Source organism: Periplaneta americana, chromosome 5, assembly GCF_040183065.1.
Source record: "Periplaneta americana isolate PAMFEO1 chromosome 5, P.americana_PAMFEO1_priV1, whole genome shotgun sequence".
In the NCBI taxonomy this organism is placed as follows: Eukaryota; Metazoa; Arthropoda; class Insecta; order Blattodea; family Blattidae; genus Periplaneta; species Periplaneta americana.
In genome coordinates this window covers 177881841-177896426 of record NC_091121.1, presented here as the reverse complement: position 1 = coordinate 177896426, position 14586 = coordinate 177881841, and the positions used below count along the sequence as shown (strand labels likewise).

The window sequence follows — 14586 nt, the reverse complement described above, 5'->3', positions numbered from 1 at the left end:
CGGGAGGCAAGGTAGGTAGGTGTAGAGGTGTGAAGGACTTGGAAAAGGAGAACAAGAGAATGAACATTTCTACGTTCGTTAAGCCCTAACCAGTTTAGAGTTTGGAAGGATGGGGTAATGTGGTCAGCGCGACGGACATCGCAGACGAAGCGAACACAAGAATTATGAACACGTTGTAATCTTTGCGACTGGTTGACATTGAGGTCAGTCTGTAGAAAATCACAATAATCGAAGTGGGGCATTACTAGTGTTTCCATTAGTATTTTCTTGAGTGATAACGGAAGGAATTTTCGAATGCTGTTTAAGGAATGTAGTATGGAAAGCACTTTTTTGGTAGTATAGGTTACTTGGTTATTCCAGTTTAAATGCTTATCAAAGTAAACTCCAAGGTTTTTAACACAGGAAGCAAAAGGGATTATTGTGTCGTTTAACTTGACTGGAAGAGCAGGAGTAATGTTGCATAATAGACGTTGATGTCCCACTAGGATTGCTTGTGATTTTCTTGCATTGAGAATCAAAGCAAACTTTCTGGCCCATGCAGATATAGATTCAAGGTCCTCATTAAGATTTTGCATTGCAATTTGAAAATATGTCAAAATAAAACAACTTGTCTGGTGTATTACACATATGTTTAATATAGCTATAAATTCCAAGCTTTTGCCTTGAAAATATCACGTATGTCTACATATAGACGGCAGCTAATGCAAGGAAATTTAGATGGACGGTATGAGAAGTTCAAATAAGGATTTCTTTAGGCAAGAATTTGCGCTTGTAGCTCTTTCGTTTGTGGACTTGCTCAGAGAAATCTCGTTATATTCCAGCAGTAGTCTGCCATCATATTCTTGTTCTATCGCTCTTGAAATGCTCTTCCATCGTATTGATGTCTTGATGAAAACGCTTTCCCTGTCCATCACTAACAGCCCCAAGGGTCTCGAGGAATTTCTCAAGGTGACTCTTCAGAAAATGAATCTTTACACTCATGTTGTATCCAAGATCGTTGAACTATAACCACATAGCTGTCCAATACAAGAATTTTTTTACAGCTGCCACGAAAGACAGCCATATTGCATTCTCCTTGTTATTCATGTTCCGGCAAATTTTTCGTCATGTACAAAGACACGAATTTGAAGATCATTTTTGTCTTGGTCGCCAAATGGAACTTCAAAATAGGTTTTATAGCATGTCTAACAAGTGTTGTTATATTGCGCCTTTGACGAGGAAGTGTGAAGCAGCCATACACATAACAGAAGGCTTATTTACAAATTTATATCTCATTGAAAAAGCCATGATTCCATTTTGAAAATAAGAAAAATATGTATTTTATTAATCAGAACATTTTTTACATAACAAACTGTAAATAGAAAGAAAGTGATGTTTGTAAAACATTGTTAGTGTTTGTTTAGGTTACATTTAAGCGCCATTGTACACCCATCCAGTGTAAATACAAATGGGTTTCTTTTTCTGCAAAATTCCAAAGTTTCAAATTGCATGATAACTACAACATACACAGAAAATTTGAAATCAGCGATGAAAAAATACATAGAAACAGTTGAAAAATCTCATGCGGCAGAAAATGAGAAAAAAAACCTGGTGCCCAATGTTATATTCACGCACACTCCTATCGTATACAAATGGCATTGTATAATGTTATGCTTACAGTAAAAAGTACGCAGGTTTTTTCAGGAAGTTCAGTGGCTATAATTATATAATTATTGGATCTTAATTAGTTTTATACTCTTGTGAATGCAAAGATAATTTTACTCTTTACGGACGAATAATGTCCTTTCTCTCGTCATAATATTCTTTTCATCTATGTATATATAATTTTGAAATCGGTATAGATCATATAGGCTTACAGTAGAGTTTCTGTCAAATAAATACATCATCCAACAAGTGAAAGCTTAAAATTGCAAAATATAATTTTAAGAATTTCATTTTTCGTAGAGAAAAATTCATTTTAGTAATAAAATCTACATTAAAAGAAACTTGTTCACGTTTTAAGTATCTAGGTTATCATTTCAGCTACGGACTGAAAAAATTTATCACCAAAACTGAATACTTGAATTATGCAATGAATACCAATAATCACACTTAGCCCCTTCTTTTTTAAAAACACAGTAGAATTAAAGTATAAAAAACATTAGTGAAAACCAACCAGTTCTTACATATGGTAGTGAAGCTTTGACCATACGTAAATGCAATGAACACCGAATCACTGCCAATGAAATGAAGTTCTTTTTAAGGAAAACTACAGGGTACATTAAATCAGAAAAAAAAAATGGAAAATACTGACATTTTAGAAGAATTAAAACTTGATCCAATTTTAGAAAACATTCAAAACTATAGAACCAATTAGAAATCTATTGTCCTTCTAATGAATTCCTGCCGCTTGCCAAATGCTAAGTCATTATCCACGAGGAAAATTATCTTTGGATCGTCCGCTAGAACAGTAAAATCAGACAGTAACAGTCCATTTCGTCTAATGCATTAAAAGAAGAAAAATTTCATGGAATGAAAAAGAAGGCTTTAATGTATATACTGAAACATAAACAAATAAAAGAAGAATTTATATCTTATTCCTCATTTAATTATGATCAATTCCACAATATGGTGTAACAATAAATTTGAGACAACAATAATTCGATGAGATGGTTTGTTCTTCACTGATTCAACAAGATTATGGATTAATTTTCCTAGCGAACTTCATCTCCCATATGAGTTTCAGTCCATTCTTGCTATATCACTCATCACATCTTTTCATTGCCTATCATTAAGGGGAGGCAGAGGTGAAATTTTCGAACAAAACTGAAGAAAAAATGAAAATTTGGTTTTTTCCATTTTTATTATCCTTATTTTCATATTCGATGCTAGTTTTTGATTTTGTGCCCTTAAAAGTATGAAATTAAAACCAAGATAACTGTATTACTATATTATTCCCATAATAAACTAATACTTATCATTATTTATATACCTTCTCTGAACATATAAATAAAAAGAAATATTGAAAATTTCCTACAATATGGTACATGGAGCATTTTATATCAAACGATATAAAGTTTTATAAAATTATTAATATTTACAGAACTATTGTACTTAGAAAGTTGAAACTTGGTATGTCCATTACTAATAACATACTTAGTATCCATGATCAATTTCAAACAAATCGGATAAAATTTGTGGATTTTTAAATATTCACCTCTGCCTCCACTTAAGTAAATAAGAAATTCAGACATGTCTTACGAGTTTAAAACGTTCTCAGTTTCTTTAAATGGCAAAAAAACTTGACAAAATCACAAAGAGAGAAGACTAAGAAATAACTGTGGGGTATTATGATTTAGATTTGAAATACATCTATATTACAATTATTATTCATAAAACATTATCTTAATCGCACTTTGGTGCATTATTTGAGTGGCTAGGTACTATAAAAACACGTGATTACGCACATATATTTTGTGTGTTATAAAACATAGAGAGAGAAAAGGTTTAAAACTTAACTCACAAATATAATTTCACGGAAGAAAATCCTTATTACAAATCATAATTTTTACCACTATAGTCATCTACTTCAAGCATTTGGCCCTTTAAACCATTCCATCGTCTCTCACGTGAGGATTATAAATCAATACCAGACAGTAATAAGGAATCAAATTCCTTGCCATGTGCTCATGTACTCAACACGACGGAAGGTCACTGTTCATGATAAGAGACATGCCCAGCTTCTATGTGAGGGAGATAAATCTTCATGTCACCAAAGAATTTAAGCTGTGACATCAATAACCATTCAAGTCCATTTACACAAGTTTCGAGATAAACGCAAAAAAACTTGTTTTTTTCTTACCTAATTATTATTTTTTGTAATATTTCTGGTTATTTTAGAGATCAAGACAAAGAAGTATACCAACTTTTAAAGTCGTAACACTTGTGGAAATATCGAAAATTTAATTTTAAATTTGCAAAAAATGAATAACCAGAAGTGGACTGGAATGGTTATTGATCTCACCGATTCAATTGTATAACTCTTGACTTTTTTCACATCTCAAAGCTTCAATGCTAATGTAGTAGGTTATTTTACGACGCTTTATCAACATCTTTGGTTATCTAGCGTCTGAATGAGATGAAGGTGATAATGCCGGTGAAATGAGTCCGGGGTCCAGCACCGAAAGTTACCCAGCATTTGCTCATATTGGGTTGAGGGAAAACACCGGAAAAAACCTCAACCAGGTAACTTGCCCCGACCGGGAATCGAACCCGGGCCATGCTAATGTAAGATCTATGGAATACAATAAATGAAATCGTATCTGGTTCCACTGGAATTTAGCTGCAAACGCTATCACTTGAGTTACAGCGGAGAAAGTATATTTTCAAAAATATTTGTGTCTTTTACTATGTGATTAAAACCAGTCAAGAAAATGTAACTGTACTACATCGCTAAACTAATCTTTCAATAATGGGTAAAATACTCCATCAGATATTTCAAATATATGTTGGCATCATACATAAAAATTATTAAAATCAATGAACACAATTAATTGCGCTACGTAAACGAAATACGTATTAGATTAGAAATTTCAATATTGAATAACTTCTGTAATTGAAAATCTCGTTAAATATAAGAACAATTATGATGTTTAAAATGTTTATTATAATCAAATATAAATATTTGTGACATTTGTAATAAAAGAGATTCAGTTATGCATATTTTTTGGAACTTAAGCACGTCGATTTATGAGTAACAAATGACTGCTAATGAAGGTTTGCTTTAATTAAACCGAACATGCAAATTCTACAACGTTGAGTCTCCTCCTTACCTCGTCATGTAGATCATCCAGCACTGATCCAGTTACAATACCCAGTTCCTCCCAGTTCTGCCCAAGATACGGCTGTTCTACGTCATCCTTTCCATCCCCGGAGTCGTCTTCTTCGCCAGCTCCCGTTTTCCCTCCTTTTCCATCTGCGTCGGATCCGCTGTACGATTCGCCGGATTCTTGCTTGGGATGTCCGTCCTCCACCTGATCCAACGATTGTTCCTGGCTCTCTGACGACGTTTGAGAATTTTGACCCTTCTGTCGTTTCCGATACACAGTTCCACGTCTTTTATGGTCCTTTGGTTTGTTCCTCGCCGGTGTCACTGGCAGCGGAATATGACTAACGGAAGACATTTCTTCGGAAGGTTCATTTGGCCCAACTTCTTCCATCACACTTGTTAATTTACTGTCTAGTTCTTCGTCTGGTCCTTCTTCTACCGTGAATGCTTCTTGGCCTTGTCTTGTCTCGTCTATTGACACCTGTCTTATCTCTTGAATAGCTCTACGCTTCAGACTATCGGTTGAGTCTTGCCTCGATTCTTGCACAGACCCTCGTCTTCTAGCCTCTGTTGAATCTTGTCTCGATTCTTGTATTGAACCTTTTCTCTCTATCGATTCCCGTCTAATATCTTGGATTGAGGCCCGTCTCGTACTTTCTAAGGAGTCTTGCCTGATTTCTTGCACGGAAGGTCTTCTTATCCCATCTAGAGAGTCTAGCCTCGCGTCATGTACAGAACCTCGTCTTTCACCCTCTAGTGAATCTTGTCTTATGCTCTGTATCGACGACCGTCTTTCAGTTGAGTCTTGTCTCAATTCCTGTATTGAATTTCGTCTTGAATCTTCAACAGAATCTTGTCTTCTCTCTATTATTGTGTCTTGTCTTCTAAATCCTATTGAATTCCTTCTCGATTCACTCAAATCTACGTGTTCGGCGTCGTCCAGTGTATCTTGTCTCGTATACACTAGCGAGTCGCGTCTAGACTCTTCTAAAGTATCATCATCCTTAGCGTAGGATATTGATTCCCTCCGTGAAGGTTCGTCCACTGAGTTTTCTTTAGTGTAAACAAGAGAATCACGCCTCGCTTCTTCCACTGACTCCTGCCTTGTATCTTCAATAACGTAATGAGCTTCCTCTTCACCAGCTGCTTCTGAGATAATTGCCTGAATAGCACCGCTCTCTGTGTCTTCCTGCACTGCATCAGTAGCTTCTATATAATCGGCACTAACATCATCCTCATTTCCCAACTGCCCGATCTCCTCTTCCGGTTGTGGGGGGATGCTGTCTTCGCCGCCATCTTGTTGTTCGATAGTTGTCTGTCTCTCAACCCCTTCCTGCTGAGCGTTACCTTCCTCGCTATCCGGTGTGCGCATCATAACCATCTCTCCCCCAAATCTGACCCGACGCGGGGTCCTACGCGTGGGATTATCTGGCACGGCTACGTCATCGTCGTCATTGTAATCCTCGTCATCGGTTAAAACTTTCATAACAAAATTATTGTTGTAAACTCTGTATCCCTCATCGTCTGCAGCAGGCTCTTTTTCGTTGTTATCCACCTGATCCACATTTGATTCCTCGGGATAGTACTCGTCTTGTGGAGATTTGTTCCCTTCTTCAAGAATTGTCATCATTATTGCGGCATCTTCGTTGAATTTTATCTCAGTTTCTAGTATTACTCGTCCGGAGTTTAGCATTTCCTCATCCATTGCGTCACCTTCTATCACAGTTACTGCTCCTTCAGTTTCCTCTGGATTTTCATACTGAGAAATAGCCCTTTCCTCTATCTCCACCTCAAGATGTTCCCCTCTATCTTCATCTTCAGCGTACATTACTTCTACAGCTGGGCCTTCATTTATTTGCATTGTTTCTTCTGAATACGTTTCTACATAATTTTCATAGCCACCTCTATTTTCTTCCTCGTCGTATATCTCAGTCTGATGTCCGTACTCTTCGATATCGTTTCTCGCGAAATTAATACCTTCATTTCCTTGGTCAACATCATCCATCATTTCATCTTTAGGAGACGGAGATGAATCTGCCACATTTTCGCTGCTGCTAGATTTGTCATCTAAAATAATCAAGTTCTGGTTTTGATCTCTGAAAAGTGCGTCTTCGGGAGATATCGTTGACGAGGAAGCTGCTCTGTTGGATACATCACTCCAGTATCCGTGCCAACCGTCTGGATTACAACCTTCGAGCAATGCGTCGTTTCCAGGTTGTGAAACATGGAGATCGATACCAGAATCGTCAAGATTCATCGCCACGTCATAAACCTGACACAGTATATCAAAGTCCTTCTTGCATTGTGGATGGAAACCTTCAAGAAAACGATCGAACCTAGCTTCACCCACCATGTGCCTGATCCTCACCAAGGTTTTGAGGGACTGCTCCTGATAAGTGTCTTGCACTAACTTTTTTGACAACGCACTGACTAAATGGATGAGACCTGTCTGAGAAATTAGAACGATTCCGTTTGTAGGAGTGAGAAGAGGGTTGACAAGGGAGGGTATGCTGAGGATAACACCCATGGCAATATTTCCTTTTGATGCACTGGTTGATGTCTGCTTTTCAAGACCCTCGACAACAATGTTTCGAAGCACAGTTTCAGGGTCGTTGGACTGAGTTAGATACACTCCTAAGGAATCTAAGGCTCCTTTTCTTACAGAAGGAGCTGAATGTCCTAGATTGTACGTTAGTTCCCTAAGTAGGACAGGCATCATGTATCTATCTAATTCACTTAGCTCTATCACAGGAATGAGATCCACGAGCACTCGTAGGGCATGGCCCCTCACTTCCCATTCTAGATCACACAACCGGGCAGCTATCTCGGCAAACAAAACGTCTTTGTCTATTTCGGGCGGGATTCTTTGATTTTTTATAACGTATTCCCATAGAGGCGTGAGTTGTAGAAGTTTACCGGAACTGTTAGGTCTCGTAGAGTTGATCTGAGAGCCTTGTATTTCAAAGGAACCGTCCCCTGTCGGTTGCAGAGTCTTCAGGCTCTCCATCTCTTCTTCTTCTTGCTGCCTGCGTTCACTTGGCGGTCGTTTCAATAAGTCTGTCCCATGGAAAAACTCACCGGAGATCAAGTGGATCTGCTTGTTTGACGGTCCGATTGTGTCTTCGTCTATGTGTAGCCAACGCCGAAAATGTCCCCCCGACACGCCAGGGGTACGGCTCCGCCAACACATTGGTCACCCGGGAACACAACGCACATCGTCCACCAGGCAGCTCTGAGCTGACGCGGCGCGGACGGTACAGCTGGACGAGCACATGGGAACTGGGTGACCTGACCCAGTGTGACCCGGTGTGGGCTGCCGGCAGACCACTGCGCGCCACAGCCGCGCAACCCCCACCCCTCGGAGAGCCGCCGCCTCCCCATTAATGAACATCGCTATCATCACCACCCAGCTCACGTACAACATTTGTTAGACGACGTCTGCGAAAGAAACTTAATCTGCTATCAAAGCCAGCAAATAGACTGCGTAACCAATTTCTTCTCGACTATAAACACCAGACCGAATAAGAAAATGTGTTTTATAAAAATAGATACATTCATTGGATTAAAAGTCATCTTAAACTTCAGTATATAGTGCACAATAATTTAACAACAGCACTAAACGTTAAAAATATAATATTCAAATAAACTAACTTATACGCAATTTTATATAGTTCACTGTACAAGTTTAATTACAGAAATAGTTTCTTAAAGATAAACGTGGTGAACAGTAAGTGAAGTCATTAATTTTAGAGGGTTATTCTTTGAGATATTTCAAACTAAAAGAGTTTAACATAATTTTGCTTGTTTTTGTTTCCTTTCCGAGATAAAAATTGTCTTATATTAAACATTTCATAGCGTGTTTAGGGAAAGTCATTGATTTAATTCCCAATATGGTAGTTAATTTAAGATAGCAGATTATTATATTAATAAATAATTGAAAAAAAAATTAGTTTTGTCCTTTAAATGTGCAGAAATTTGTTCCGAATGAATGTAATATTTTAAAATTTCTTTTCAGAACGAAAAGTTACATTTATTCAGATGAAATTTCTGGATTAAAGGGCAAAATTAAAATTCTTTCAATCATTCATTATCATAATACAGTGTTCTCTTAAATTGACTGAGCTTATTGGGAATTAAATAAATAGCTTTCCTAAAGAAAAGTTACATTTGTTCTGATCAATTTCTGCACATTTAAAGGACAAAACTAAAATTTCATTCAATCATGTATTATCATAATACAGTTTTCTCTTAAATTGACTGAGTACATTGGGAATTAAATCAATAGCTTTTCAGAACGAAAAGTTACATTTGTTCTGATCAATTTCTGCACATTTAAAGGAAAAAACTAAAATTCATTCAATCATGTATTGTCATAATACAGTGTTCTCTTAAATTGACTGAGTATATTGGGAATTAATTCAATAGCTTTTCAGAACGAAAAGTTACATTTGTTCTGATCAATTTCTGCACATTTAAAGGACAAAACTAAAATTTCATTCAATCATGTATTATCATAATATAGTTTTCTCTTAAATTGACTGAGTACATTGGGAATTAAATTAATAGCTTTTCAGAACGAAAAGTTATATTTGTTCTGATCAATTTCTACACATTTAAAGGAAAAAACTAAAATTCATTCAATCATGTATTGTCATAATACAGTGTTCTCTTAAATTGACTGAGTATATTGGGAATTAATTCAATAGCTTTTCAGAACGAAAAGTTACATTTGTTCTGATCAATTTCTGCACATTTAAAGGAAAAAATCTAAAATTCATTCAATCATGTATTGTCATAATACAGTGTTCTCTTAAATTGACTGAGTATATTGGGAATTAATTCAATAGCTTTTCAGAACGAAAAGTTACATTTGTTCTGATCAATTTCTGCACATTTAAAGGAAAAAATCTAAAATTCATTCAATCATGTATTGTCATAATACAGTGTTCTCTTAAATTGACTGAGTATATTGGGAATTAATTCAATAGCTTTTCAGAACGAAAAGTTACATTTGTTCTGATCAATTTCTGCACATTTAAAGGAAAAAACTAAAATTCATTCAATCATGTATTGTCATAATACAGTGTTCTCTTAAATTGACTGAGTATATTGGGAATTAATTCAATAGCTTTTCAGAACGAAAAGTTACATTTGTTCTGATCAATTTCTGCACATTTAAAGGACAAAACTAAAATTCATTCAATCATGTATTGTCATAATACAGTTTTCTCTTAAATTGACTGAGTACATTGGGAATTAAATCAATAGCTCTTCAGAACGAAAAGTTACATTTGTTCTGATCAATTTCTGCACATTTAAGGGGCAAAACTAAAATTCATTCAATCATGTATTATCATAATACAGTGTTCTCTTAAATTGACTGAGTATATTGGGAATTAATTCAATAGCTTTTCAGAACGAAAAGTTACATTTGTTCTGATCAATTTCTGCACATTTAAAGGACAAAACTAAAATTCATTCAATCATGTATTGTCATAATACAGTTTTCTCTTAAATTGACTGAGTACATTGGGAATTAAATCAATAGCTCTTCAGAACGAAAAGTTACATTTGTTCTGATCAATTTCTGCACATTTAAGGGGCAAAACTAAAATTCATTCAATCATGTATTATCATAATACAGTGTTCTCTTAAATTGACTGAGTATATTGGGAATTAATTCAATAGCTTTTCAGAACGAAAAGTTACATTTGTTCTGATCAATTTCTGCACATTTAAAGGACAAAACTAAAATTCATTCAATCATGTATTATCATAATACAGTGTTCTCTTAAATTGACTGAGTATATTGGGAATTAATTCAATAGCTTTTCAGAACGAAAAGTTACATTTGTTCTGATCAATTTCTGCACATTTAAGGGGCAAAACTAAAATTCATTCAATCATGTATTATCATAATACAGTGTTCTCTTAAATTGACTGAGTATATTGGGAATTAATTCAATAGCTTTTCAGAACGAAAAGTTACATTTGTTCTGATCAATTTCTGCACATTTAAAGGAAAAAATCTAAAATTCATTCAATCATGTATTGTCATAATACAGTGTTCTCTTAAATTGACTGAGTATATTGGGAATTAATTCAATAGCTTTTCAGAACGAAAAGTTACATTTGTTCTGATCAATTTCTGCACATTTAAAGGAAAAAACTAAAATTCATTCAATCATGTATTATCATAATACAGTGTTCTCTTAAATTGACTGAACATATGGGAATTAAATCAATGACTTTTCCAAAACACGATATGAAATATTTCATATACAACAGTTTTTATCTCTGAAAGGAAGCTAAACCTAGCAAAATTGTATTAAACTTTCTTGTTTGAAATATCGAATGAATGAATGAATGAATGAATGAATGAATGAATGAATAAATGAATGAATGAATGAATGAATGAATGAATGAAAGAATGAAAGCAAGAATGAATGAAAGAATGAAAGCATGAATGAAAGAATGAATGAATGAATGAATAAATAAATAAATAAATAAATAAATAAATAAATAGATAAATAAATAAATAAATAAATAAATAACCCCTTGAAATTCATGACTTTACTTATGATTCATCCTGTATAAATGTAAGTTTAACTTTCTCAGGTTTAATACCATACTATGTCTCTTAATACAGACGTGGACAAATTATTAGACTAAAACTTTTTCTTGGAAACATAATATAATTTGTCATATCAACTATCAGTATTATTCACAGAGTCCCTATTGTTGTAAATATGATTGTTTACATCTTCTGGTATATTTTTCCAATGGTTAAGTATATTTTTTCTGGCTATGTTGGTACTACTGGTGTTTTAATTATATACTGCAGAAGATATTTTCCCATGGCCTGCAAGAAGACCGGACATGAACGAAATTGAAAATCTGTGATATATACTGAAGAAGAAAGTGAACAAAAAGAGACTTACAACAAAACATGGACTCATTTAAGCACTGTCTGATATCTGGCTAAATGATGCTGATATTCAAAGAAAGTGTCAAACTTTAGTTTCGAGCATCCCTGACAAAATCAATTTGTTAATAAAGAATAAGGGAATGTTCACAAAATATTAGTAACCTCCAGACTCAATTTTGTGTTCATTATTTCTGTGCAAAATACATTTTTGTTCATTATTTCTGCCGATAAACACAGCTTCGTTGCACATATAATTAATTTAGTCTAATAATTTGTCCACGTCTGTACAATAACAACGCTATTCATTATTATTGAAAACAGTGTCTTATTATGATGACGTCATCTTCTGTAGTCTCGCAGTTATTATGCTAGTCGTTGGACACAAGATTCACTGGTTCAAACCCGACCGAAAGTGATGGATTTTAATGAACGATAAAATTCTTTAGCATGACTTTCTCTTGGAGACAACTAAGAATGTGAGTCCTATATCATAGATGTATGGCATGTAAAGGAGCCTTGTTACAGATGTAAGGCTCCAAGCAAACATATTCGGCTATTTGTCGCCAATGTCGAATTTCGACTCTGATAATCCCTGCAGCATAATTATTTACAATACTACCACTACTGCTTGCACTACTAGTTCTCTAATGCATTAGTACTCATATTTGTGCGAAGATTCTTTCAATTATCCCGGATCAAATAGAATCAATATAAAATGAAGATAATTGTGATGCTGAATACTACGTACAATGGTAAGCGTTAACATTATTTTCATATCTTATATACCTAACATATCTTCAAACGTCATTATTACATGTGAATTGTTAAAATCAGTGAAGTCAACACCTGTGGAGTAACGGTCAGCGCGTCTGGCCGCGAAACCAGGTGGCCCGGGTTCGAATCCCGGTCGGTGCAAGTTACCTGGTTGAGGTTTTTTCCGGGGTTTTCCCTCAACCCAATACGAGCAAATGCTGGGTAACTTTCGGTGGTGGACCCCGGACTCATTTCACTGGCATTACCACTTTCATTTCATTCAGACGTTAAATAACCTAGATGTTGATACAGCGTCGTAAAATAACCCAATAAAATAAAATAAAAAATCAGTGAAGTAAAGAAATATCGTTTTGAAAATCTGCAATTATATCTGAATATTAATACAGAATGATAATCACAGAAATGCTTACGTTAATAAGCACATATATTTTTGTCTTTAGAGTGGATGCATTGATAATATTAATATCAGCCATTTTAGTATTTATGAACATATCTATTCTGTATAACTAAAAATGCTGAAGTAGTGATTGCAGCTAATTGTTTTCACTGCAAATATATCTCGATATAATAATGCGGCGTGTAACGTATGTTCTCTGGCAGCCATGATTCATGCTGTAGCAGGACGTTAAGGATTTAACTGCGAGAGTATGCTATGTTAATTTAACAGTGGGTTTAACATGATGTTAGCACTAACAACAGTTGATGAAACATCTCTTCTGTTAAGTTTACTGTTAAACTGCCTTAACAACATGTTAAATATTTAACAAAGTTTGGTGAAACTGGGCCATATCCTATTATACTATTATGTTCAGAAAATAATTTTTGTGGTTAAAACAAAGTAAATCTTATACTTTAATTTACTGTAACTTCATTTGTGTGCGGTAGCGTCACTGTTACGGTGCGCTGCAAGCCAGAAGGTCGCGGGTTAGATTGCCGATGAAGTTATGGATTTTCTCCATTGATTTAATCTTTATGGCTATACTACAGCCCTGGAGTTCAATCAACCCCTAACAGAAATGAGTACCAGGGGTTTTTCCTTTAGGATAGAAGCGTCGTCCCTACCGCTACTAATATCGATTGTCTGTGAAGGCGAAAGCCTTAACTTCCTGATATTCTGTGAGGCACCATGGACTCTAATAGGAATCTTTATTTTTTACTTTAAGAAAATCTATAAATAAATATTAAGTAGTATTCTTGCCAGGTAGTTTTGCATCAAAATGATGCATAACAAAGAAATTCTGTTATTCGTGATTGTCTAGTTTGGCTTGGCTTGACTTTCCGAGGATACATGCACTTAGACAATCACAGGCCCATTGTGTGTTCTATATGCGATGATCATCCAAGTCAGACGGCGACCTGGAGGGCAATCGTGAATTATATGCTAGCAGCAAGCCATCCCGCTTCAGCCCTGTCGGAGCCAGGTCCCATTTCCAGGTGAGTACCTGATAAACCCCAGGGACCGGTGCTCGAAGCTTTAAAATTTGAAGGGTCCACGGAAACAACATCCTAAGTCACTTTTCTTGCATTTTACATGGGAGAATTTCTTAACTTTAATACACTGATAAGACAACATTAGTTTACACTTGGTTTAGTTTAAGTTACTATATTAGAACGTACGCTATTTGCCATTCTGATTTACTAGAAAGGTTGGGATCCGTACAGACAAAACCAAATCGATTCTATAGAAAAGGTCCAACGCAGGGCAGCAAAATATGTCAAAATGGGGAAGGGACATGGTGAGGAAAAAGTAGTAAAATATTTAGGGTGGGAACTTCTCAAATCAAGGCGACGAAAAACCAGACTCACCGCATTGTTTAAGGCACAAATGGGACACAAAGCATGGACCGATATCAATGCTAGATTAGCAACACCATCATACTTAGGCAGGGCTAATCATATTAGGAAGTTTAAATGTAGAAAACAAAGAACGGATGTGGCAAAATTTTCCTTTGTTAACCGCACAATAGTAGACTGGAACAGCTTACCTGCGGCAATCTTTCAGGGTGGTCCTCTTAAATTCAATACATTTAAGGAAAGGTTGAGAAAATTAGACTGAAAATGTAATTGGAGGTGCAGT

At 35.4% G+C, this 14586-nt stretch overlaps 1 protein-coding gene across 7 annotated transcripts in view; it reads right to left on the bottom strand.

The window, feature by feature from the left end:
• The window catches only part of LOC138700302 (uncharacterized), a 507020-nt gene extending 499008 nt beyond the window's left edge, over nucleotides 1-8012 (bottom strand). For all 7 annotated transcript variants that reach the window (XM_069826822.1, XM_069826826.1, XM_069826824.1 and 4 more), the window contains exon 1: nucleotides 4812-8012. In XM_069826822.1, coding sequence (XP_069682923.1) covers nucleotides 4812-7997 — 3186 coding nt within the window. In that variant the 5' untranslated portion in view covers nucleotides 7998-8012. The remainder of the gene's footprint in view (nucleotides 1-4811) is intronic.
• Between the last annotated feature and the right edge of the window lie 6574 nt (nucleotides 8013-14586).